Source organism: Delphinus delphis, chromosome 8 (assembly GCF_949987515.2).
Source record: "Delphinus delphis chromosome 8, mDelDel1.2, whole genome shotgun sequence".
NCBI classification, from domain to species: domain Eukaryota; kingdom Metazoa; phylum Chordata; class Mammalia; order Artiodactyla; family Delphinidae; genus Delphinus; species Delphinus delphis.
Genome location: NC_082690.1, coordinates 72,858,584 through 72,882,791, shown reverse-complemented (window position 1 = coordinate 72,882,791; position 24,208 = coordinate 72,858,584). Strand labels below are relative to the sequence as shown.

General features: G+C 37.7%; 1 protein-coding gene across 2 annotated transcripts; it reads left to right on the top strand.

The window, feature by feature from the left end:
- Window positions 1–420: 420 nt before the first annotated feature.
- On the top strand, window positions 421–24,208 carry SAAL1 (serum amyloid A like 1). Of its 2 annotated transcripts, none has more exons than XM_060018574.1 (12): window positions 421–586; window positions 2,005–2,118; window positions 6,828–6,911; window positions 10,236–10,315; window positions 12,058–12,117; window positions 12,251–12,366; window positions 12,711–12,891; window positions 15,196–15,278; window positions 15,367–15,555; window positions 18,695–18,888; window positions 20,919–21,011; window positions 21,693–24,208. In XM_060018574.1, exons 1-12 carry the CDS (start codon window positions 452–454, stop codon window positions 21,783–21,785), a joined length of 1,422 nt encoding a protein of 473 aa, XP_059874557.1. In that variant the 5' UTR covers window positions 421–451; the 3' UTR covers window positions 21,786–24,208. The 2 variants fall into 2 exon arrangements, with proteins under 2 accessions (XP_059874557.1, XP_059874555.1); XM_060018572.1 differs by having other exon boundaries at window positions 18,692–18,888; window positions 21,693–24,206.

Here is a 24,208-nt window from a genome sequence, read left to right as displayed (position 1 = left end):
GTTCTTCCTGGTGACTTTCGTCTTTTCCAGGATTCCGACTACACCTGGGAGAGAAATGATGCCTTTAAGAATGGCAAGTGTGCCCAGAGGTCAGAGGTCCGATAGCTTCACGTCTGTACTAGAGACATTGTCCTGTTCCATGCCCGCACCCCCCGTCCCTTCCAATCAGACTAAGGGCTCTTGGAGAGATGGAATATCTGGTCCAGTGAGGGTGACAAATAACAATTATGAATATAACCGCGCTGCGGTCCTGGGTAGAGCGTTGGGTAAGTCAAGACAACTGGGCTCCCTAGTCTGATGGGCAAATTGCTCGGGCGCTCGGGCTGGCAGGGCTCCGGGCAGCAGGGGGCGCTGTGGCGGGAGCCGCGCCGTGCCCTCTTGGCGCCTGGAGGCCTCTCTCCTCCTCCGGCGGCTTCCGGAGCTGCTCTCGCGCGCCGGAGGAGGCCAAGTCATGGACCGCAATCCCTCTCCGCCGCTGCGGAGTCGGGAGGAGGAGGAGGAGGAGGCGGCGGCCGTGGGGGACTGCATAGGCAGCACGGTCTACAGCAAGCACTGGCTCTTCGGCGTCCTCACCGGGCTCATGCAGGTGCGGAAACTCGTGCCTCGCGTGGGCTCCCTGTACGTTCCCCCAGACCCCCACCCCGCCTCTGGCAGCCCTCTACTGCCGGGGGAGCCGCCGTCCCCACGGCGACCCCCTCCCCAGGCCCCAGCGGCCGGGTCTCACCCTTTGCGTCCTTGCTGTCTCCCGGACCCTAAAACTGCCGTGCGCCGCTCCCTGTGCCCCTCAACACAGAGGGAAGTGTAATGGCAGGGATGCTGGAATGCTTCTAATTAAAATGTTTTACTTTTGAAAATTTTCCAAAAATACGTGACCAGTTTCTGCCCCTCATTCCCACTTTCGTTTCTGAAGCCCAGGTCCTAATTGATCTGTTTCGAGGACTTTCGTTGTAGTAGAATAAATGGTGATTTTGCAGTCAAACAGCCCTGTTGTCAACAGCGCGGCTTGCCCAGCGTGACTTTGGGCAAATCGCCTAACCGATTTCTTTCTCAGTTTCTATAAAGTGGGATAATATTTATATTATTGTATATAGAGTTATTGCGTAGATTGTATAAGATTATAATAGCCATAGAGTGCTTACTATAGTGTTTGTCTCATAGGAGCCTCTCAGTAAATATGAACGTTCTTATGTTTCCCTAACTTTTTTCCTACTTCCAATCACTGTCCTCTCCACTCCACCTTCTACACAGCTGCGAGAATAATCTTAAAAAAAAAAAAGAGCCGTCTATGGGAACTCCTCAGAGTTACCTTTGCCTACAGGAGAAAAATACATATTTCTTAGCTCGGAATCCAGGAATCTTTGCAACTTTTCCAGCTTCATCTGCCCATGACACGCTAAACTGCTTACCATTCCGCACACATGCTAGGCCCTTTCTTAACTCTGAACTCTTGTATTTTCTTCTGTATGCTCTTCTCCCTTCTTCACATGACAAACTTCGATTACTTCTCAAAGATTTAGCTTCAGTATCACCTCCTAAGAGAAGTTGGGGAAAACTTCTCCCAGACGTAGGTCATGGGTCCATCATTTTTGTTCTCACAGCTCTTTGTCCACAATTCAGTTGGATCACTTAGCTTTTTCTGTTGTGATTATCAGTTTATATGTCTTTTCCCCACTGGATCCTAAACTACTTGGAAGTAAGGGATTAAATCTTGTTTATCTTTGTATTTCTACCCAGTGCCTAGCAGTAGTGTTTACCCAAGGTACCCAAGGTACTAATTTCCTTTTTTTTTTTTTTTTGGCGGCACCGGGTGACATGTGGGGTCTTAGTTCCCCGACCAGGGAATGAACCCGTGGCTGCTGCAGTGGAAACTCGGAGTCCTAACCACTGGACCTCCAGGGAATTCCCCCTTTTTTTTGTTGTGACCTCTAAATGATTATGGGGTAATATTACTTGAGGAGTACTGTGGACAGCCTTTATTCATCTCCTTCCTTTGTGTTTCTGAAGATTGTTAGCCCTGAAAACTCCAAATCCAGCTCAGATCATGAGGAGCAGCAGATGGAGCTTGATGAAGAAATGGAGAATGAAATTTGCAGAGTGTGGGATATGTCAATGGATGAGGTATGGGGTTGGAAATGGAAGTGAAAAGACTGTTGGGTAAGGAGGTAGTGAATGGATTTTTTTTTTTTTTTTTTTTAGGTTCAGTCCTTAAGTCTCTGGGGAAAAACTTTAATGTCTGTAGTCACTCCTATTTATGGTACAGGGATGAGGTCCCAGGAGCTGTAAATGCTCAACTTTTGTCTTTGAAGGCAGAAAATCTGAGTGTCATTAGATTTGGGCTATGTAGATAGTTCTTATGAATGCTGGAATGCTTGTAGCCCAGGAAAGTTCTGATACTTATCTACCTAAAAAGAACACTGGCCTTATATTTGAGAGCAGGTTAGGAGTTAGGAGACCACTGAGGTACCACAATTAAACTAGAAGAAAGGGACAAGAAGGAATTACATGTATATAATTGCAATAATATTTTAACATTTTGTGTTGTACTCTGTAGCTTGAAAGCATTCTACCTGCTCTTCACAGTAACCCTGTGATATAGGTAGTATCCTTATTTTACAGGTAAGAAAAGGGGCAAAAAAAGAGGTTGACTTACATAATCTCTCATTTTATTACTTGGACTTTTGCAGTAGATTTCTGATTAAAATCTTTGTGTTAGTCTCTTTCACCTCCCTCTGTCCTCCACATTGCTACCCAAGGTATCTTTTTCCTAAAACAGATTTACTCATATTAAAATTCTCTCTTAAAATTTGTCAATGGCTACTCATTGTCTTCAACCATTTTTTAAAGCAGCTTTATGAGATATTATTGACACAAAAAATCCTGCATATATTTTGAGGTATAATTGAAGTATAAAAACTGCACATCTTTAAAGTGTACAATTAGAAAATTTTTAATGTATGTATTTGCGCATGAAACCATCACCATAATTAAGACAGAGAGCATGTCTGTCAGCCCCAAAAAGTTTCTTTATGCCCCTTAAGGGTAATCCCAGTATCTCACCCCTCCCTGCTTCTACCCTCTCCAGGCAACTACTGATGGGCTTTCTGTCACTTCAGAGTCGTTTGCATTTTCTAGAATTTTGTATAAATGGGATTGCATTCTTTTTTCGGATGAGTCTGGCTCTTTCACTCAGCATCAGTATTTTAGATTCATCCATGTTGTTGTATATATTTATAGTTTATTATTTTTTATTGCTGAATGGTATTCCATTATATGTGTATACCATGATTGATTCTTTGATGGATATTTGAGTTGTTTACAGTTTATTACAAATAAAGCTTCTGTGAATGTCTGTGTATAAGTATGTATGGATAGATGTTTTCCTTTCTCTTGGGTGAGTACCTAGAGTAGTGTGGCTGGATTATATGGTAGGTGTATGTTTAACTTATAAAGAAAAGATCAAATTATTTTCCAAAGTGTTTTTTACACTTCACGTTGCCACCAGCGGTGTATGAGATACAGTCCAGTTCCAATTTCTTCTCATCCTTAGCAACACTTGGTATGGTTAGTCTTTTTAATTTCAGCCATTCTAATAAGAGTGTTGTGATTCTCACTGTAATTATGATTTAGATCTCCCTAATTACTAATAACAGTGACCATATTTTCCTGTGCTTATTTGCAATCTGTGTATTTTCTTTAGTGCAAGGGGCTGTTTAAATCTTTTGCCCACTTTTTAATTGTGTTGTGTTTTTTTTTTCCTGTAAGTTTTATGATTTTAGGTTTTACTTATAGGTCTGTGATCCATTTTGACTTAATTTTTGTGTTTGATGCAAGGTATGAACTGAATTTCACTTTTTTTTGCCTACGGATAACCAGTTCTAGTTAGTGTGTTTAAAAGACTATTCTTTCTCCACTGAATTACCTTTGCACCTTTGTCAAAAATCAGTTATCCGTACATATACACATGAGTCTATTTCTGGACTCTGTTCTGTTCCATTGATCTATTTGTATCTTTTTGCCAATACCACATTGTTTTGATTACTGTAGCTTTGTAATAAATCTTGAAATTAGGTAGTGTTAATCTCCAACTCTGTTCTTTTTCAAAGTTGTTTTGGTTGTCCTATGTCCTTTGTATTTCCAAATTAATTTTAGAATCAATTTGTCAATTTCTACAAAAAGCCTTCTAGGATTTTGACTGAGATTGAGTTCAGTTTATTGATCATTTAGGAAAAGAATTGATAAATTAACAATAATGAGTCTTTTGACCCATGAACAAGTTCTGTCGCTCCATTTGTTTAGGTCTTCTCTAATTTCTTCAGCAAAGTTACGTAGTTTTTAGTATTTAGGTCTTTCACCTCTTTTGTCAGTATTTCATATTTTGGGGAGCTATTGTAAATAGTATTTTTTAAAAATTTCAGTATATAGATATACATTGATAGTATATAGGTAGTATATAGTATACAATTGATTTTATAGACCTTGGTCTGTCTTGGTAAATGTTCCGCGTTCACTTAAAAAGAACGTGTGTGCTCCTGCTGCTGGTGGGAGTGTCCTGTAAATGTCAATTTGATCAAGTTGGTTGAGAGTATTGTTCATCTTCTCTATACTTTTTCTACAGTTATTAAGAAGCTGGGGTTTTAAAACATTTTTTAAAAGAAACAACCTGTTTTTCAAATGAAATCTTAGTGTGAAATCCTCAAATATCAAATAGGTAAACTAGAGCTGCTGTTTGAATGAGATTGTCCGTGGAGGCAGGGTCATGCTCTTGGCTTCCTCTTTGTCCTCTTATGGTAGCTCTTGAAGCACCTCTAGAGAACTGAGCTGCCCACTGATTCACTGGCATAAATTCCCTCCAATGAGACTACATCTCACACATCACCTGCCACTCAGTGCTTCAGCAGGACCAGAGACTTCCAGGTGCTTCCTGCATTTTCATGTACTCATGCTCTGTTCATGCCACTCTGCATGGAATGTCCTCCACCTGCAAGATCTTTCCCACCTTTTATGGCCCACCTCAAATGTCACCTCCCCTGTGATGCCTCCCCAGACACTCCAGGCAGGATTCCTCTCTTTTCTGTGCTCTCATGGAACCTGTTCATTCTATTACATAACACTTATCCTGTTATTCAGTGATTGTTTTGAGCCTGTGTCCTCTGATGGATTTAAGTTCCTCCTCTTAAAAGCTTAATGTCACGTCTTCAGAGATACTTTCTCTGATATATCTAGAGTAGCCCCCCTAGTCTTCATTTCTAGCACACACCATCTTGTTTATCTTCTTTGTAGCACTTAGGATTTATGTAGTTTAGTTGTTTATATGTTTGTTTGTTCATCCCTCTAGAGTGAAAACTCCACTGAGACTTTACCTATCTTATTCACTGATGTGTCCCCAGAGCCTGAAACAGTGCTTATTACTCAGGTTTTTCAGTAAATGTTTTATGAAGAGGTAATCAATGGATGAATACCTGACAGTTACTATGGTGTGCTGGTTAAGAGTGTGGATTTGATCAGACTCATCTGGGTTCAAATTCTGGCTGTGGTCTCCTACTGATTGTACAGTCTTGGGCAGGTTGCTTAACCTTTTAAAACTGCAGTGTAATGGGGTTAATAATAATTACTTCATAGGGTTGTTTGAGAATTAAGTGAGATAGCATGCAAACCACTTCACTGGCCCTGGCATTTAATACTTGTTCAATAAATGTTAATTGCGATTATTGTTATTATTGGCATTGGTATTATTAGGCTACCTAATTATTGATATTATTCCTGCTACTCCAGGAATTATTAACTGTCATTAAATAAATAAATCGCTGCATGCTACAAAGAGTTGCCCACATGACAGACAGCTTGATCACTTAGAGTGGAGAGCACCTGCTGCTTTGACTTTTAATTTGGAGTATGTCTTTGAAATATTCTCTCTGACCATGATCTCTTAATAAGTGCAGTATATCTCTTCCAGTCAACAGTCATGCAGGTTACCCCAATTTCAGCTGCTCTGAAGGATTACTTCCTCTCTCTTTGAGAGCCCTTCGAAGGGCATTTTTCACGTGAGACATATAGCCTGTGTTCTAAGTTAAGGTATTGCAAATACACACCTCAACTTTGGTGAAAATACGAGGCAGTAGACAGCCAGAAACTTAATTTTATCTAGACATTTTACAATGCAAATCTCCACAGCTAATTGATTTAGTTTTGGAGCCCACATTTCTAGCGAGATTGGGCCACATGTCCACTCCAGGTTCATTCACCTGTGTGGTGTGTCCCTTTAGGCACTGGGGACCGGGCCAACTCTCTAGGAAGATGTGAAGCTGTCACAGTTACATTGTGATCAGAATTTTTTTCTGTTGAGGATTTTGAAAACAAAAGTTCTGGTTTTGGACATAACCCAATACGGGTTTTTAATCTGTTTTCTCTATCAAGTTTTAAGCTCTTAGAAGACAGAAATTATGACTTTTACTTTTTTCCCTTATCCTATCTTCTAGCATGATACCTGGTAATCAGCAAATGTGCTTGAATGAGTTAAAGAGAATTCCTGGTGGGTAGAAAGATCATTAAGATAAATACATACAAGGCAGTAAAAGGAGGACAGTCCTTTGGAATATCACAGTTAGTTCAGATTTGTTTATGGGATTGTTCCATTGCCTTGAGACCAGATACCACAGCACTAACATTACTTTTGTCTATTGACACAATTCCTAACCTTGTGGGATTTTTTTCCTTGTGCTTGAAAGGAGGTATATATGGAATTATTATTATTTTTTTATGGTTGCCTGAGCTATGGTGTTTAAGGAGGAATATTCAGCATCCAAGTTAATAATCATTTTTATTTTCAGGATGTGGCTTTGTTTCTCCACGAATTTAATGTTCCTGACATATTTATGGGAATATTGGCCAAATCCAAATGTCCTCGATTAAGAGTAAGTATGTGCATTTCTAAAGCTGCCTCTTTGGAGCAGTAACAGCAGATAGTGCTGGATAGTCTTTCATTTTTCTCACTTTAATGTTCTTGATGGCTACAAATGAGTCTGCAGATGTTTATTGAACATTACCAGGTACTAAGTAATATACTATTTAAAATTATTACAGTCATAGAATTTTAGATTTGGGCTGGACCAGGGAGATCAATACTTTAATTTAACAGCTATGGACACTAGATAGTCCTAATCATCATTATGCCACTAATATGTGGCTGAACAGGGAACAGTGCCCAGACCACCCATTTCTCAGTTTATTGCTTTTTTTTTTTTTAAAGTCATAAAATCCTCTATTGCTTAAGCTCAGCCTATTGCTCAAGACTCTCCACAATCTGAATCCAGTTCGTCTTTCTAGCATAAAATGTACCCTCCAGATAGTCTTCTAATTTAGCATGGCCTGTCTACTCCTCACCTCAGGAGCTTACTATGATCGTTGCCATCTCCGTGCCTTCCTTTGTATGCCTTCCATCCCCTCTCAATATTCACATCTATTTTCCCAAGATGGTACTTTACTTCCAAGCCTTCCTAAATAAGTAAGCTCTCAGTGGCCAGTGATGATAGTGAATGCACCAAAACAATTCTGTACTTCTCATTAAGTCTTCTATGCTTTAGTGCCATTTAGGTTGACATCTGCTAGGTATATTGTGAGTGATTACAATATACAAATAATAAATAGCAAATATTTATTAAGTAATTATAATCATGAATAACTGCTATTTACTTAGTATTTCATTTTACTACTCTATGAGGTAAGCATTTATCTCTACTTTGTAAGTAAACAAACTAAGTCTCAGGTTAAGAAATTTGTCCAGGGTCATACAACTAGGAAAGAATGGAGCTGGGATTTGAGCCTAGCCTGCCTTACTTCAGTGTAACCACTGTACTGTAGTGTCTCTCTTTGTTTGAAATTATGAAGTGAAGAATTCTGTAGTATATTTTTACAAATTGAATGTTGAATTAAAATTTTATTTAAGTACAATGCTCCACCTGAGTTGGGGCCTCATGAACCAATGAACCACTTTTTCCTTGAGTTGTTATGTTAATATAAAGATTTGACAGTTATATGATTTTCTCCTGGAGTTTTCTAACTTAGGTACACTGACTCACGATTAGTACTTAAAAAAAATAAGCTAATTTTAAGAAAATAAGAATTGCTCCTTTCAGGAGTTAGTCCTATTATTATATATGTCTGTGAACCATAGCCTGTCTGTGACAGCGATTCTCAGCTGTGGCCACAAGTTAGAATCACCTAGGATGTGGGCTTTCCAACTTTAGTATGTCCCAGAATCACTGATTACTGAGTCCACCCCCAGAGTTTCTGATGGGGTAGGATTGAGGAGTTCTAACAAGTTTGCAGTGATGTTATGGTTTTGACCATATGGTTTTGACCAGCACCAAGGCCCAAACTTTGAGAAGCTTTGAGAAGCTTTGCCCTAGGGAACTTTTATAAATCCCAAGTCAGGCCATTCTCAGATCGATTAAAATAGTCTCTCCAAGTGTGGGACTCCAGACAGCTTTTAAAGTCCCCCCAGGTTATTTCAGTGAGTAGCTGAGACTGAAAAACTTGATCTTTGATTGGAAGTTCAATTATTCCCTCTTTAGTTTTTAGGGGAAATGTATCTCTTCTGGCCATATTCTCTTTTACTCTTTTCCCAACATTTGACCACCCACATTTTACTGAAACTCTTTACTCCTATAGCTTTGGTGCCACCTCACTCTCCTGGTCTCTAACCTGTCCAGTCACTTCTCTGTTACTTTTTTTTTTGACTTTTTATTGATACTTTCTTCCTGTGCTGAGTGTGGACTCCTTTTAAGGTGTAGACTCAGATCCCTTGTCCTCTTTATATTCACTTCCTTGGTGAGTTCATCCACTCTTTACACCTTTGGGGGTAAATCTTCCCTGTGGGATCAAAGCTACGACCTCCTTTCTGATTTCAGGTGCTATATCTCTAACTTTCTTGAGGCATTCTTTATTTGCATGTTGCATTTTCCAATCCAAAAGTCCGTATGTCCTAACTCAGTGTTTGTCGCACTTATCCAATCATATAAATCATATGATGTGCTTGGTAAACAACTTCCCGGACTGTACCCTGGAGATTCTGATTCAGTAGCTCTGAGATGGGACTTGGAAATTGGTATTTTTAACACGCCCCCTGAGTGATATTTGTGTTTGAGCAAGTTTGGAAACACTATCCTAACTGAACTCATTGTGTTCTTTCCTATGCTTTCTTTTCCAATTTTTTTGTCAATGGAACCAATCTCTCCTACTGGAGAAATGAAATAACTGGAAACCTAGGAGTTATGTTCAACTGCTTTCTCCCTTTACTCCCATCAAATTATTCTGCTTTCACCTTGAGTCTTTCTCAGCGTCATTCCTTTCCATGCCTGCCATCACCACCCTCATCTTCCTTTACTTGATTTCAGAGATGCAGTGTGATATGGTGAAATGCTCAGGCTCTGGAGCTGTGTTATTTCCTAGTTGGAGATCTTCAGCAAGTTGTTTAACTTCTCTGTGATTTGGTTTCCTCATCTGAAAAATGGGGATAATAATGGTACATACCTCATAAATTATTGTATGAAATGTTATGTGGAAAGTGCTTAGGGTAGTGCCTGGGTGTAGTAAGTGCTAAATAAACATTAGCTGTTACTACTGAGGTTATGAACTTCTTTTAAAGTTTTTTCACTATCATTTTGCTTCCAGAATAATCTACCTAAAATAACATTGCAGTATGTTGGCCCCTTCCTTGAGGACCTTCATGTCTCCAAATAACCTACTAAATTAAGTAGGCATTTAGGGCCCTTAATCCTGATCCTTTTTACCTGCTGTCTTTATCTCATGCTCTCCTCCCACTGTGTGCTACTAATAACTGTGTACTGATACGGGCAGCTTTCTGTATTAGCCTTTGTCCACTCTACATTAGTCCCTTCCTGCCTTTGCTGATACTTTCCCCTGTGTTTGAATGTCTGTCTTCTTGTTTGTATATCTAAATCCTACCAATCATTTATGACTCAGTTCATCCGTAAGATTTCTTATTCTGTAACTCCTGCCTGCCTTGGATCTTTCTTTTTCTTATGTCTTTCATCTCCTCTCAAATACTACTGGAAACTTGTCAAATTAGGATGCAGACAGTATACTTCTGTATGCTGCCTCTCCTTCTTTTCTCTCCCCAAACTTGGCTCAGTGAAAGTTTTTTTTTCAAGTTGTTATTTTTGTATATGTGTCTTTTACCTCAGAGCGACTGTGACCTGTGAAATTTGATTTGGCAGGAAATCTGTGTGGGAATTTTAGGTAATATGGCCTGTTTCCAGGAGATATGTGTGTCCATCAGCAGTGATAAAAATCTTGGGTAAGTTTTATTACATAATAATTATGTTTTTAAAAAATAGGTTCATATTTTATATCCCTAAGGAAATCCTAATACATAGGACAGATAGGGAAACATTATGAAATGTAGTACTTCCTTTCTCCTGATGAGCAGTCTCCAGGAACGTCATTGTGTGTTGATGATGGCTGGGGACTTGCGTGCTATTTATGGACATGGTTCAGGATTTAGGCCTGTTTTCTGTATTGGTTGCCAAGGGGCCTGAATCGTCAGCAGGTGGTAAACCACATGGGATAAGAACCAGTGGGGCAGAGCTTGGAGATGGAGGCACCTGACCAGAGTCCAAAACAGTTTAGGCTCAGGGAATCCAAAGTCTCAGAGCTAGAGTCTGGAAAAACTAGACTTGTTGACCAGTGTCACCCTGACACTGGTCAACAAGTCAGTTCTGACTTAGATGGTGGTGATGGGGGACTTGCCAAGAGACTAGAGGGTACAGCGTGGCCCTTGTGATTCAAACGCTCTCATACTTCTGCTTGGAGGCCAGTTCTCTTCTACATGTAGGAAGTTTTGGGCAGAGGATTTCTAAGGTGGAAACCCCGGTGGTTATTTTAAGAGGTCTGAGAACACCCTGGAATTATATGCTACATTTTATGAGTATATTCATTTTCTAGGCAGAGGGTTTATGGCTGTTAATCAGAATCTCAAAGAAATTTGTGTCCACAGTAGGTTAAGAAAACTCTTCTAGGCGGTTATTTTCAACAAGGGCTGTAGGGTTTAACACAGGATTCAAGTACCTGGGGCTCTAAAATAGAGGTTATTACCTCTTCTAGGTGTGGAAGGACTTTAAGATCCTAGTTTAAAGTATTTATTCTTCCGTAACGTATAATCATTCATGCAATAAGTGACTCAGGATTATGTTTGGTCTCTAGTGATCCCTATTAAAAATCTGTGAATGAGTAATATTGACAAGTTTTATGAACTTAATTAAATGCATATCTTAAAATTAATATGAAACAGTATACATTGCTGATGAGATATAAATTTGCTCAACCACTTTGGAACAGTTGGGCATTACCTAGTCATATCAGAAGGTACACATATGCGGTGACCCAGTGATGTCACTCATAGGTATATGGTAAGAGAAACCATGCACACATATATCAGTATACTCATATGAAAAGTATTATAAGACTATTGCTTGAAACCCCCAAATTGGAATCAACCCAAATGTTCATCAGTAGTAGGCTGGAAGAATAAATGGTGTTATATTCATACAATGAAATGTTCTGCAGCAATGAATCTGCAGCTACTGGAACAAGATGGGTAGATCTTAAAGACATGGTGTTGGGCCAAAGAACTCAGACTCAAAAGAATACATACAATATAATTTCTTTCATACAAAGTTAAAAACCAAGATATATAAAATGAACTATAGAGTAAGCCAAGAAAATGATTGCTGGATAAGTCTGGATAGTAGTCATTTCTAGGTGGGAAAGAGAATTGTGATTTGTAAGGGACACACAAGGGCTACGGAGATGCAGCTCTGTTCTTTTTCTTGCTTTATAATTATTCACTAAGTATAGATTTGTATCTTACAGGTTTTTATGTGTATATGCTATATTTCACAATTAAAATGTTTAAAAAGTTAAATAAAAACTTATTTAAGTTTTTATAAATAAAAGTTAAGGTTGAGGTCCAGATTTTTTGGCTTGGATATTTGAAATGAGAGAAGTGAGGCATATTGGGTTGACATTTTGTTTTTGTAGCCAGGTACTATTGTACTGTTTGTGTGATTCAGACCCTCCTACTCTGCTGGAAACAAGCAGGTATGCTCTCTTCTTTTTATGGTTTCTATATACTTACCCCTAAGGGAAACTCGGAAATAGAGTTGCTCTTTCACTCTTGAATTTCCTTTACTGTTTTAGAAAGATAGATACTAAGCTCACATTTATCACGTAGGTTGTTGCTTACTTGCCTTTCCCAGACAGAAGTGGCCGTTGTCTGGGTTGAAAGAATCCGAGAACATCCAGCTATTTATGATAGCATTTGCTTCATCATGTCAAGTTCAACAAATGGTAAGTCACCATGTAATGTAGAAAAAAATATTTTTTAAATTATATTTAATTGTTAGGAAACCAGGTAACTATTTATGGAGGTCAATTAAAGACTAAGTGTTAGGTGAGAAGGTATTTCAATGCAGGATATGAAGTTTCTCAAACTCTCAGGATACTGATAAATCCCCCACGTAAAAATGACGGAAGCCAAGCAAATTTAAACAGAGGAGGTAAGCAAATTGCCCTTGGCATAAGTAATGCTTTGGCAAGATTTGGCTTTCTTGGAATAGTTTTAAGAATTTCGATTAGACTTACTACTTTAAAAATTTTGTTTCTTATTTCAATATCTCTTTTATTCTCTGCAGTTGACTTGCTGGTGAAAGTCGGGGAGGTTGTGGACAAGCTCTTTGATTTGGATGAGAAGCTAATGTTGGAATGGATAAGAAATGGGGCTGTTCAGCCTCTGGACCAACCCCAGGAAGATTCTGAACAGCAGCCAGTGTTTCGAATTGTGCCCTGTGTACTTGAAGCTGCCAAACAAGTACGGTAGGTGAACTCTTTTGTGCAAAATGTTCTGGGAAAATCCAGTTGCTAGAAGTATCCTTAGATATGTCTTTTTTTTTTTTTTTTTTTTTTTTTTTTGCGGTACGCGGGCCTCTCACTGTTGTGGCCTCTCCCGTTGCGGAGCACAAGCTCCGGACGGGCAGGCTCAGCGGCCATGGCTCACGGGCCTAGCCGCTCCGCAGCATGTGGGATCTACCTGGACCGGGGCACGAACCCGCGTCCCCTGCATCGGCAGGCGGACTCTCAACCACTGCACCACCAGGGAAGCCCAGATATGTCTTTTTAGTTTCCTTTCAATAGGATGAGTAGCACATAGCTGATCTGTGTCAGGTTTGATTCACTACTGATATTGGTAACAATATATTTGCTCTTTGCAAGAATCATAATGGTTGCAAAATACTTGTTCTAATATTACTTAGCAGTAGGCTGTTGTTCAGCATTAATTATGGTTACTGTTTTAAAATCTTCTGCAGTTTCGTATAATTTATATCAAATGGAAAAGATTTTCTTTGTGCTTTATTTTCCACTGGTCATGTGACAACTTCTTCAGTTAATGTCAGACATCACTTGTTTTCTTGCTCCTTGTGTGTATGTGCCAGTCTTGGATAAGTGACTGGCTTTTGGGCTCTGATGTCTTCCCAAGAGTGATTACTAGGTGTTGTAGGTCATTGAAGCTGTTTATTGCTAGTCACTAAAACATTAATTTATGAATTGATCTGCTTATTGGTCAACTGTGCATTCTTAGTGCTTTATAATCCACATTTTTTTTTTTTTTTTGGCTGTGCTGTGCGGCTTGTGGCATCTTAGTTCCCCAACCATGGATTGAACCTGGGCCCTCAGCAGTGGAAGCATGGAGTCCTAACCACTGGACCACCAGAGAATTCCCTATAACTCATATTAAAACCTTTTAATTTTATGTCCTTTATCCAAGTGAGCATTAAACTCATCATCTTTCCCCCAAACCTGCTTCTTCCGTATTCTCAATCTCAGTAAATGATGTAATCATTATTCCATTTGGATAATGTGGGAGAAACGTGGAAGCCATTACCGATACTTCCCCATCCCAGTCTTTTCCCATGGCTAGTCAACCTCCAATCCTTCTTCCTGACTTTTTCTGGGACTCCATCTGTGCCACCACCAGGCCACTGTCTCTTACCTGGACGGCTACAACATTCTCTGAGTTCCTAGCCTCAAGACTAGCTCCTTCCAAGCCTAGACTGTAGAGCTGTTTTTCTAGAACGTACGCTGGTCATCTCACTTTCATGCTTCAAACACTTCAGTTGCCTTTCTTAGGATGAGGTCCAGATTTTTATGGCTTATAAGGCCCTGTACTGTGATTCTCCATCCTTATTCCTTGTCTTCTGTTTCAACTGTATGAAATTTCCTTCATTTCTTCAACTGAACCAAGCTCTCTCGAAACCAAGCCATTGCACACCATGTTGTCTCTGCCTCCAGCATTTCTTTGCCCCTTTGGGTTTCTGTGTAGCCATTTCTCTTATGATACATTCCCTGATTCTCCAAACTAAATTAAATCTGCTTGCTTTGTGGTCCTCTAGCACCTTGGACTTCTGCTAGTGCTACATTCATATTACTTTACTGTTATTACCCCTTTAATTATTGTCTTTCATTTTAGACAGTAAATTTCATGAAGGTGTGGACGTTTTATACATCTCTGTTTTCCCAGCCCTTAACATAGTGCCTGCAAACTATAGGCACTTAAATATTTGCTGAACCATCTTTTAATTGTTCACTATCTTTTTCACTTAATTGTGTGGTTGAAGAACTAAGATTGTGAGTTTCTAGGAATCCAAACTGTTGATCACAAAAATTATACTTATCTGGTTTTAGTATTCTCAACTTGGGAGCTAAGATAATCCTATGAAGTTTTAAGAACATCATTATTGTCAGTGCTTGGTGCAGTGAGCCTTACATTCATTCTATAAAAGTCTCAGTCATTTTTTGTCCTGATTATGCAAGTAAGCCAGAATGGTGAAGTATCACTTGATAGGTTTCTGCATTGTTACTTTCATGGGACAGGGCCAAAAAGAATTTTTACTTCTTGTCCTGTGTGTGTTGATTGTACTACATAATATTTGTTTTTTGACTGATTTCCCCATCAGAATGTATGTAAGCTCTGGTGAACACAGAGACTTTGTTCTGTTCCCTGTTTTATCCTTAGCATATAGGGCAGTGCCTAGTACAGAGTGATAAATATTTGTTGAATAAATGATTGATTACAGTCCCATAGACAGTAAAGTTGATTGAGTTTTTGCTTTTTGTATTTAGTTCTGAAAATCCAGAAGGGCTCGATGTTTACATGCATATCTTACAGCTGCTGACTACAGTGGATGATGGAATTCAAGCAATTGGTAAGATGTTGTATGGGGAAGCATGATAGTTACTCATTTAATTGTTTTCTGTTTTTGAATTACTACTTCCTTCATCATTTTTATTAAGTACGGTGTCCTGATGCTGGAAAAGACACTTGGAATTTACTTTTTGACCTGGTGTGCCATGAATTCTGCCAGTCTGATGATCCACCCATCATACTTCAAGAACAGAAAACAGTGCTAGCCTCTGTTTTTTCAGTGTTGTCCGCCATCTATGCCTCACAGGCTGAACAGGAGTATCTAAAGATAGGAAAAGGCAAGTATAATTTTAGTTCACTAAATTAAATTTTAGTCTATCAGATGTGTTTGCTGTTCATTTTATTTCTTTCTCCCATTTTTTTAGTGCTATTTTAGCCCCTTGAATACAAAAACATCACATGCCCAATACAAAAAAAATTATAAAAGGAAGCCTAGTGCTTGTAATCTGATCATTCAGAGATAACTACTATACACTCACATCCGTACGTATTTTTTTGCCTGTTTTTTAGGCAACTTTTTTCATTTATAAGTATAAATGAATATTTTCCTATGTAAACAAATGGTCTTTCACAATGATTTTTATGACTAATACAGTTAAATCCATGAACCATCTAGAATTTATTCTGGTGTTACATGTGAGGTATGGTTTCAAGTTTTTTCCAGATACCCAGCTGTCTCAACGTTACTGAGTAAGTAAACCAGTTTACCGACACAGATTTGAATTTTCATCATTACTATGTTTTATATTTCCCTATATATTTTATTCAGTTCCATTGCTCTATTCATGTATCAGTAGCCACAGTGTTTTAATTGTTAAAGCTTTATATTTTGATACCTAGTAGGGCTAGTACTCCTGCATTCTACTTTTTCAGAATGTTTTTGACTGTTATTATTCTTTTTTTTAACACTGAATTAGATTGACAGTTTCCAAAAACAAAACCAAAAAATCTTCCTGATTTTTTTATTGACATCATGTTAAATTTGTAGAGTATCCAAGAACATGTGCTTTTCCATTTGTTCAAGTCTTATTTTATGTCTCTCAGCAATGTTTTATGATTTTCTTCATACAGATCTTACATATTTCTTCATACAGATCTTACATATTTCTTGTTAGGTTTATTGCTAGATATTTTATCTTATGGATTGCTGTTGTCTATGGTATCTTTTCTTCCATTGATTATTCTTGTTGGAATATGTGAAGACTGTTGGTTTCTGTGTATTATGTTAATGTTGCATCTAGTAACCTTACTGAATTCTCTTACTGTTTTTTATGGTTGTTCCAGTGGTAATCTTGGACTTTATCTACTACTTTGGGTTTAACTTAGATATGTCTTATCACTTTTTTACCTCTTCTTTCTTTTATTTAATGGGTTGCCTTGGACCTCTGGGGTTAAGTAATAATGGTGATCCTTGCCTTTTTCCTGACTTTACTGGCCATGATTCTAGAGGTTCATCATTAGTCATGATTCTATTTTGGGCTTAAGCTATTTATGTTGTACCATTTGAGGAGATATTAATCTATTTCTATTTTATAAAGAGTTTTTTAATCAAAAAAATGATGACTGTTTTCAAGTGTCTTCTCTGCATTTATGGATGTTACCTCACTGAGAAGGTGACATTGAGTACAAACCTGAGGGAAGTAATGGAGTGAGTCATGTGAATACTTGGGGAGAAAAGCATTCCAGACAGAGAGAACGACGAGTGTAAAAGCCCTGAATTAGAAGTGTGCCTGGTATATTTGAGGAAGAGCAGTGAAGCCCTGTATGGCTGGGGCGGTTTCAGCCTGGGTAAGAGGAATGTAACCTGGGGCCAGAGAGGCAACAGGGGCTAGAGTGTAGAGGGCCTGGTTTTGCCTTTTACTTGGAATGAGTTAGGGAGCTGTGGAGGGTTTTAAGCAGAGGATGGACAGACAGGAGCCAACTTTAATAGGCTCTCTTTGGCAGACATGTTGATGAGAAATGCAGGGGGAGGGCAAGGGTACAAAAGGGAGACTAGTTAGGAGGCTGCTGTGACCTTGAGGCAAGAGATAGTATAACTTGGATTAAGGTGGTAACTGGGCCGTTGTGGGGAAGAATAATCAGATTCTGATCACTTTTAAGTAATGCCAACAGGATTTGCTGACTGATAGGATGAGGAGGGTGAGAAAAGTCAAGCTATGTCTGGCATTTTTGTCCAGGAGAGTTGCCATTTACTAAGATAGGAAAGAGTGGTGTTTTAAACATGATAAGTTTGAGATGTCTACTCAGTGTTCAGCTGGAGCTGTTGAGCTTACAGTCTTAGTCTGGAGCTGAGGAGAGAGGCCTGAGCTAGACTATAAATGTTGGAGGTGTCAGTTGTTATGCTGATTACTTCTTCCATAACCTTAGTTATTTCTATCGATTTGATTTGATGTGGAAAGAGAGGAAAATTAATATTTTTTACTGCCAATATTTTGTCCTTTTCTTTTTATCATTTGTAATTCTTAATGAATGTTGATGGCATGTTATTTGGTATATAGGCATTCATTATAGTTTGCCCATAATGCTCTTTTTTTTTTTGGCTTAAATCCTTTTATATCAGATACAAAGGCCACATCCCCTGTTTTCCTTTTGTTTGCATTTGCCCCTAATACCTTTGTCTATCTTACTCTTTTCAACCTTTCTAAATACTTTGTTTTAGGTGTTTTGATTTCTTTTTAATAGATGAGTTAAACTCATTTAAATGTAGTTATAGTTATGTTTGATCTGAATGCTGTCGTATTATATTTTTCATTATGTATATTTATATTGAAATACCTCAATATATAATTTATTTGCTTTGTGAGTATTTCTGGCATTTAGTAAGGGTTGTATTTTGGGTCTAGTGGTTACCTTTATAACTGGCTCAAAATATAATTATAACTGCCCCTCCCCCATTTTTTTAATCCTTAATATCTGATAACTTAAAACATATATCTCAGTGTTGACTATCCTTATCAATTTTCCCTGGTACTTTCAAATTTAAGTCTTGGGGGATGAGGGGCTGTTCCAGAATTATATTTTCAGATATTTATTCTTTTTCATCATTTTGGGTTTCTTCTTCAATCTGTTATTTATTTACTTATTTGGGAGTATAAAAGTGTAAGCCTCTTGAAGTCTGAGGCCTTGATGATCTTGTTTACCACCATATCTGCAATACCTAAAATACAGTGTCTAGCAATAGTAGGTGTTCAGTACATGTGCAGGAATGAATGAATGAATGAATGGTAACCAAATTTAACTGGCTGATGCCATGCCTCTTGATTTGTTTGTACAGTAGATCTTCCTCTAATTGACAGCCTGATTCGTGTCTTACAAAATATGAAACATTGTCAGAAGAAACCAGAGAACTCAGCAGAGTCTAACACAGAAGAAACTAAAAAGTCTGATTTAACCCCTCTTGATTTGTTTGTACAGTAGGTCTTCCTCTAATTGACAGCCTGATTCGTGTCTTACAAAATATGAAACATTGTCAGAAGAAACCAGAGAACTCAGCAGAGTCTAACACAGAAGAAACTAAAAAGTCTGATTTAACCCAGGGTGACTTCCACTTGAAAATCTTGAAGGATATTTCATGTGAATTTCTGTCTAATATTTTCCAAGTTTTAACAAAGGTAGGAAAGAAGTACTAATGCTTTCTTCAGTAAAAGAAAGTATGGATTGCTTACTGCTCCAAATTTTATTATTAGTGTTTTTATTTTTTAATTTTACATAAATTTGGGAAAATAGAGAAAGAAAAAACTTATCATAAGTTTATACTCTTAAACTAACAGCTGATGTAGTTTGGTATATTTATTTTTGTGTTTTTCATATACTTATCACCAGTATATACAATTTTTGGAGGCTGCTCTTTTCACATAACATTACAAGCACTTTTCCTGACTCCTGATCAATACACTGAAAGATTTTTCACTGAGAGCCAGTTTGTTTAATACCCAATTTGCCAAAAAATCAATTTTCAAAATTTACTGTAAACTTGTTATAAGGAGTATTCTTCCTGAATATGTGCAGGATTATTAACGTATTCTTTCTTTGAGCATATTCTTTCTATCCATATATTTTAGGAAAAATATATTTATGAATACAACTATGAAGAATATATTCATATTCATTGACTTTTTTAAGAAGAATATTCCTTAAAACAAGCTTCAGTTATTCTGGTGATTTGTATTTTTGGTGAATTATCTTGCTTCCCTTCTCCTGATTTGGGATTATTACCTTAGCCTAGGTTTTCAGAAGTTAGATTGCTGGTTTTGACATGATAAATGTGAAGCTGATTGAGGCATAAATGGCTACATATTGCCAGAATGCTTTTGACATGTGAAAATATTGGTTTTACTTGATCCTTATTATTGTATATTATAATTTTTATATCAAGTAAAATTCAACAGGTGATAAATTGTGCCTTGTTTTTTTTATTTAATTTTTTGATGTTTTATTTATTTATTTTTGGCTGTGTTGGGTCTTCGTTGCTGTGTGTGGGCTTCCTCTAGCTTCAGCAAGTGGGGGCTACTCTTTGTTGAGGTGCGTGGGCTTCTCATTGCGGTGGCTTTTTTTGTTGTGGAGCACAGGCTCTAGGCGTGTGGGCTTCAGTAGTTGTGGCACGCGGGCTCAGTAGTTGCTCATGGGTTCTAGAGTGCAGGTTTAGTAGTTGTGGCACACGGCCTTAGTTGCTCCACGGCATGTGGGACCTTCCTGGACCAGGGCTTGAACCCGTGTCCCCTGCATTGGCAGGTGGATTCTTAGCCACTGTGCCACCAGGGAAGCCCCAAATTGTGCCTTATTTTGATTTGCATTTTTATTATTAGTGAGATTGAATATATTTCCATATATTTGTATATTATTTGTGTTTCCTGCTTTATAAACTTACCCATTTTGATTGTTTATATGAATTCCTTGAGTAATTCTATATCTGTATCTTTTGCATATTCATTGCAAGTATTTTTCCCATTGCTTGTTGTTGCTTTTGTTGTTTTGGAGGGAGGGATGTAGATGTTTCTTAATATTTATGTGGTAGGAATATAGGTGGAAAGTGGGCTGAGAATAAACCAGAGATATGTCTTGAAAATTCTGATATGCCACTTATTGGAATTTGGACTTAATCTTGAGGAAACTGAGGAGCTACTAGAGATTTTTTTTAAGCATCAAGTGATGTGATCTGTTTAGAAAGATTACTCCAAAAGCAATGGAGAGAGAGGATTAGAGCGAGTTGAGGCTAGAAGTCAGGAGACCAACCAACAGGCTCTTGTGGCTGGTGATCTTCAAGAATAATCTGAAGAAGAATGAAAGCTTAGACAGTGGAAGAGTGGATGGAGAGGAGGAGTGGGATGAGAGAGATTTAGTAGAGTAGAATTAAACACTTAGGGGGAGCGGCTAGCAGCAGAGGAGGAAGTCTTGGCTGTACCCCACATTTTTGGTTTGTGCAGCAGGCTGGGTGGCTGGTGGTGCCTTCACCAAAATAAGGGCTGCAGTGGAGCACATGTTGGGGTCACACAAGGAGGAATGATGGTGGGTTTAGTTTGGGACATTTGAAACTCATGTAGGATCAGTAGGGAATTGTAAATACTGGTTTGTATTTACTCACTAGGTATAGCTTTAGAAATTTTCCTTTTTGACATCACATCTTTTTGTTTGTTTGTTTTAGGAGACTGTAGCTCAGGGACTAAAGGAGGGCCAATTAAGCAAACGGAAGTGTTCCTGTGCATTTGAAAACCTTCTTCCTCTCTATAACCCTGTGGTGAGTATGAGTAAATGTATAGGTGGCTGAGTTTCAGGAGATTACTGAGTAAAATGTTTTAAGTAAGCACTTGATCTTTGAGGGCTTTGTCAAAAAAGATAGTGTGTATAATGCGCATGACTTAATGCCTTTGTCAGGTAGATGACTGTTGGATGATTCGTGGCACTAGCCTGAGTAACAGTTTAAATTTTAAGAGAAAGGAATCAACACTGAATTTATAGTACCCCTTTGTGTTATAGCATATATATTAACCAAAAAGATTCTTAGGTAGGTACAGTCAGTAGGTTTTTATGGTCCTTCAGATTACATTGCATTTGCTACCATTAGAGGCAATTTCAAAATAACTTTTCTTAGGAAAATGAAGTATGGGGGTGGGTTGAATGAGGGGGTGGGTCACCAAGGAGGATGATAATACAACTCGGGTAATGGACCCTCAAGGGGAATCAGTAGGAGGATAAATACTACTTTAAAAGAAAACAAATGGAAAGGGCTAGTCATTTCCTTGAGGTTTCAGAGACCATCCAGGAAGTACTATTATTGTCATCTGACAAGCTGTCCACGTTTCTTTTCCATTGGACTGTTTAGAAAACATAGGTAGAGCATTTTTACAGACAATAGTCAGTATCTTAAAACATCTTTTCCTCTACTTATGTTTATTTGGTTCTTTTGTTTGACTCACAGGTAGAAGACTTCCTCAAAATCCTACGTGAAGTTGATAAGACCCTTGCTGGCAACCTGGAGGAAAGCTTCCCAAGTTTGAAGGTTCAGACTTAAAAACTATTGGAATTCCTCTGCTGAAGAAATGAACTCTATTTTCCTTGCTGACAGTTGAAATTGACAAACAGGAAATATTAGACCATAATTGTTCGGTATTATACTCATGCCCTTCTCCTCTAGCATTTTTGTTCGGCATTGGAATCTAGTTTCACTACCATCAAACATCATGTCCCCCCACCCCGCTTCTTTTTTGTATTGGTTGTGCAGTGTTTTGTCTTCTTCAGGTAAAGAAGACAAAATACAAGCTTATCATTGAGGTTCTTTTTTTAATATTTGAGGAGTTGGTGAGGATTTTCTTTGTAACTCTTAATTTGATTTTTTAATTTGATTTTTTTGAAAGTATCCCTGCTGAAAAGAATTGAACTATAAAATTAAAATCGTACCGATTAAACTCTAATTGGTAGGTTTACTTTACGTGTATTTGTATGTCTTTGGTGATGACCTTATCCACAGGTTGAACGTGACTTTAATGTGAGCTTTCAAAGGCACCGATGAAATCACTCCTACCTGCTAGCCAGTGCTAAAAATTCCACTCTTGTTATCTCTTGAAGCTTAAGGTTAAGATGCAAATAACCCCATAAGAGTAACACTCCAAGTTATTGTCATGTTTACCTCAGTGCATAAATTCACATTCTGTTTTCCTGAGAGCACATTTTAAAAGGGGGAGCACAAGGATCTTGAGTTTCTGAGCAAGAGTGCCTCGCAGAGTGGGTAAGTTACAGAGGGAGAAAAAAGGATACATCATGGGGAGGCTAGGGATGTCCAGGTTATTTTCTACTTCCCACTTCTGTCTTGAACCTGCCTTATTTACTTGTTACTTCTTACTATTGTAACATTATGAGGTGGTACATATTTTCATAGTATTTTGATATGTTTGAAAACTTCCTAAATCTATGAATTATAATAAATAGTTTTTTTTAAAAAAGTGAGCAGTATTAAAATTTTTTTAATGCTACACGGTTTGAAGAATTTACCAAAATATTTTAGTGTTTGCATCAGTTACAGTGATATTTTAAAATGGTGCTTTCTCCAGAAGCAGAAATATGAAATTTGGAATTTTATGTACAAATGAAATTGAAACTTATTCTTCCCCCATATTTTTTTGCAGAGGAGGGAAGAAATTACAAGAGGAAATTCAGTGAGCATTTGTTAAATGTGTCAATCTATTTCTAATTAAATTTGAGTTTGATTTTTGAGGTATTTAAACCACTTAAGACAGACACAGAAGATATGTTTTCTCTCTGCCTTTTTTTAAATTCCCTGCAGTTAATGGGATATAGCTAAATTGTTCTCTTGGCTGATCCGACTTTCAAGATCAAAAGACGTTTTCCACTCTCTCTTGAACATTTCTCTTGCCTTGCTTTGAATTAGTTCCCCTGAATAACTTTGGCATGTAAGTGGAAAAAAGTTTGAAAACCATTTCTCTTGTATACTTCTTAAATGAAGCATATGTAGAAACCAACCATAGACATTAAGAAGCAACCTGTGTTTAGGGTTCAGAAAATCTTAAGTGCATGAACTGTTGAACAACATTTTCTATGCTGCAGGACTGGGTTATAGTGATGCTGGTTCTGACAGTTAACTGTGAATTTGAATAAATTGAAGAAAAAGAATATTGGGGTTATAGATTATCTTGCCTGTTTTAAATAGTATTTTTTAAAAAGCTCATCAATATCCTTTTTTAGAAAAAAATAGATCTATATTAATTTAGAACTCATCTCTGTATTCTCCTTGAGAATATGTTGTCGTTTTACCACTTTGCAACTCCTCTTCTCTGCTCCTGGCAAAAGTTTTAAGAAGGAAAAAATAGGTAAACACCCCTCTTGAATTAGTCCATATCAGTATTTTTATTTTTATTGCTGGGATGAGATTTAATCTGAGAACCATTATTAAAAGTTATATATTTATAGTGAAGTGGTATGATGTCTTGAATTTTCTTCAGAGTAGTCTGAGATGAGGGGAAGGAAGTGGGTTAAGGGAGTAGATGAAACAAGATTGGCCATGAATTGGAATTGCTGAAGGTGGGTTATGATGGCATGGGGATCCGTTATACTATTCTATGTTTGTATATGTTTGAGGTTTCCTATTAATGTTTTTTAAAAACAAGTAAACCATACACATAATTTTAAACCTGAATTTAATTACAAATGATGCTTGTTTCTTTTATGTCTAAGTAAAACTCACACTATTGTATTAGCATTAAATACTATTGAATTCAGCACAGTTGAAACCACAAATACTTGATAGAAAAGATTATCATCAATATATAACCAATTATGTAAAATTTATTATCTTCACTGTTTTAACTGACTTGACAATGAGACTTTTTTTTTAAAAAAGTGAATGAGGGTTTTTTGTGTTTGTTTTTTTAATTTATTTATTTATTTAATTTTGGCTGTGTTTTGGGTCTTTGTTTCTGT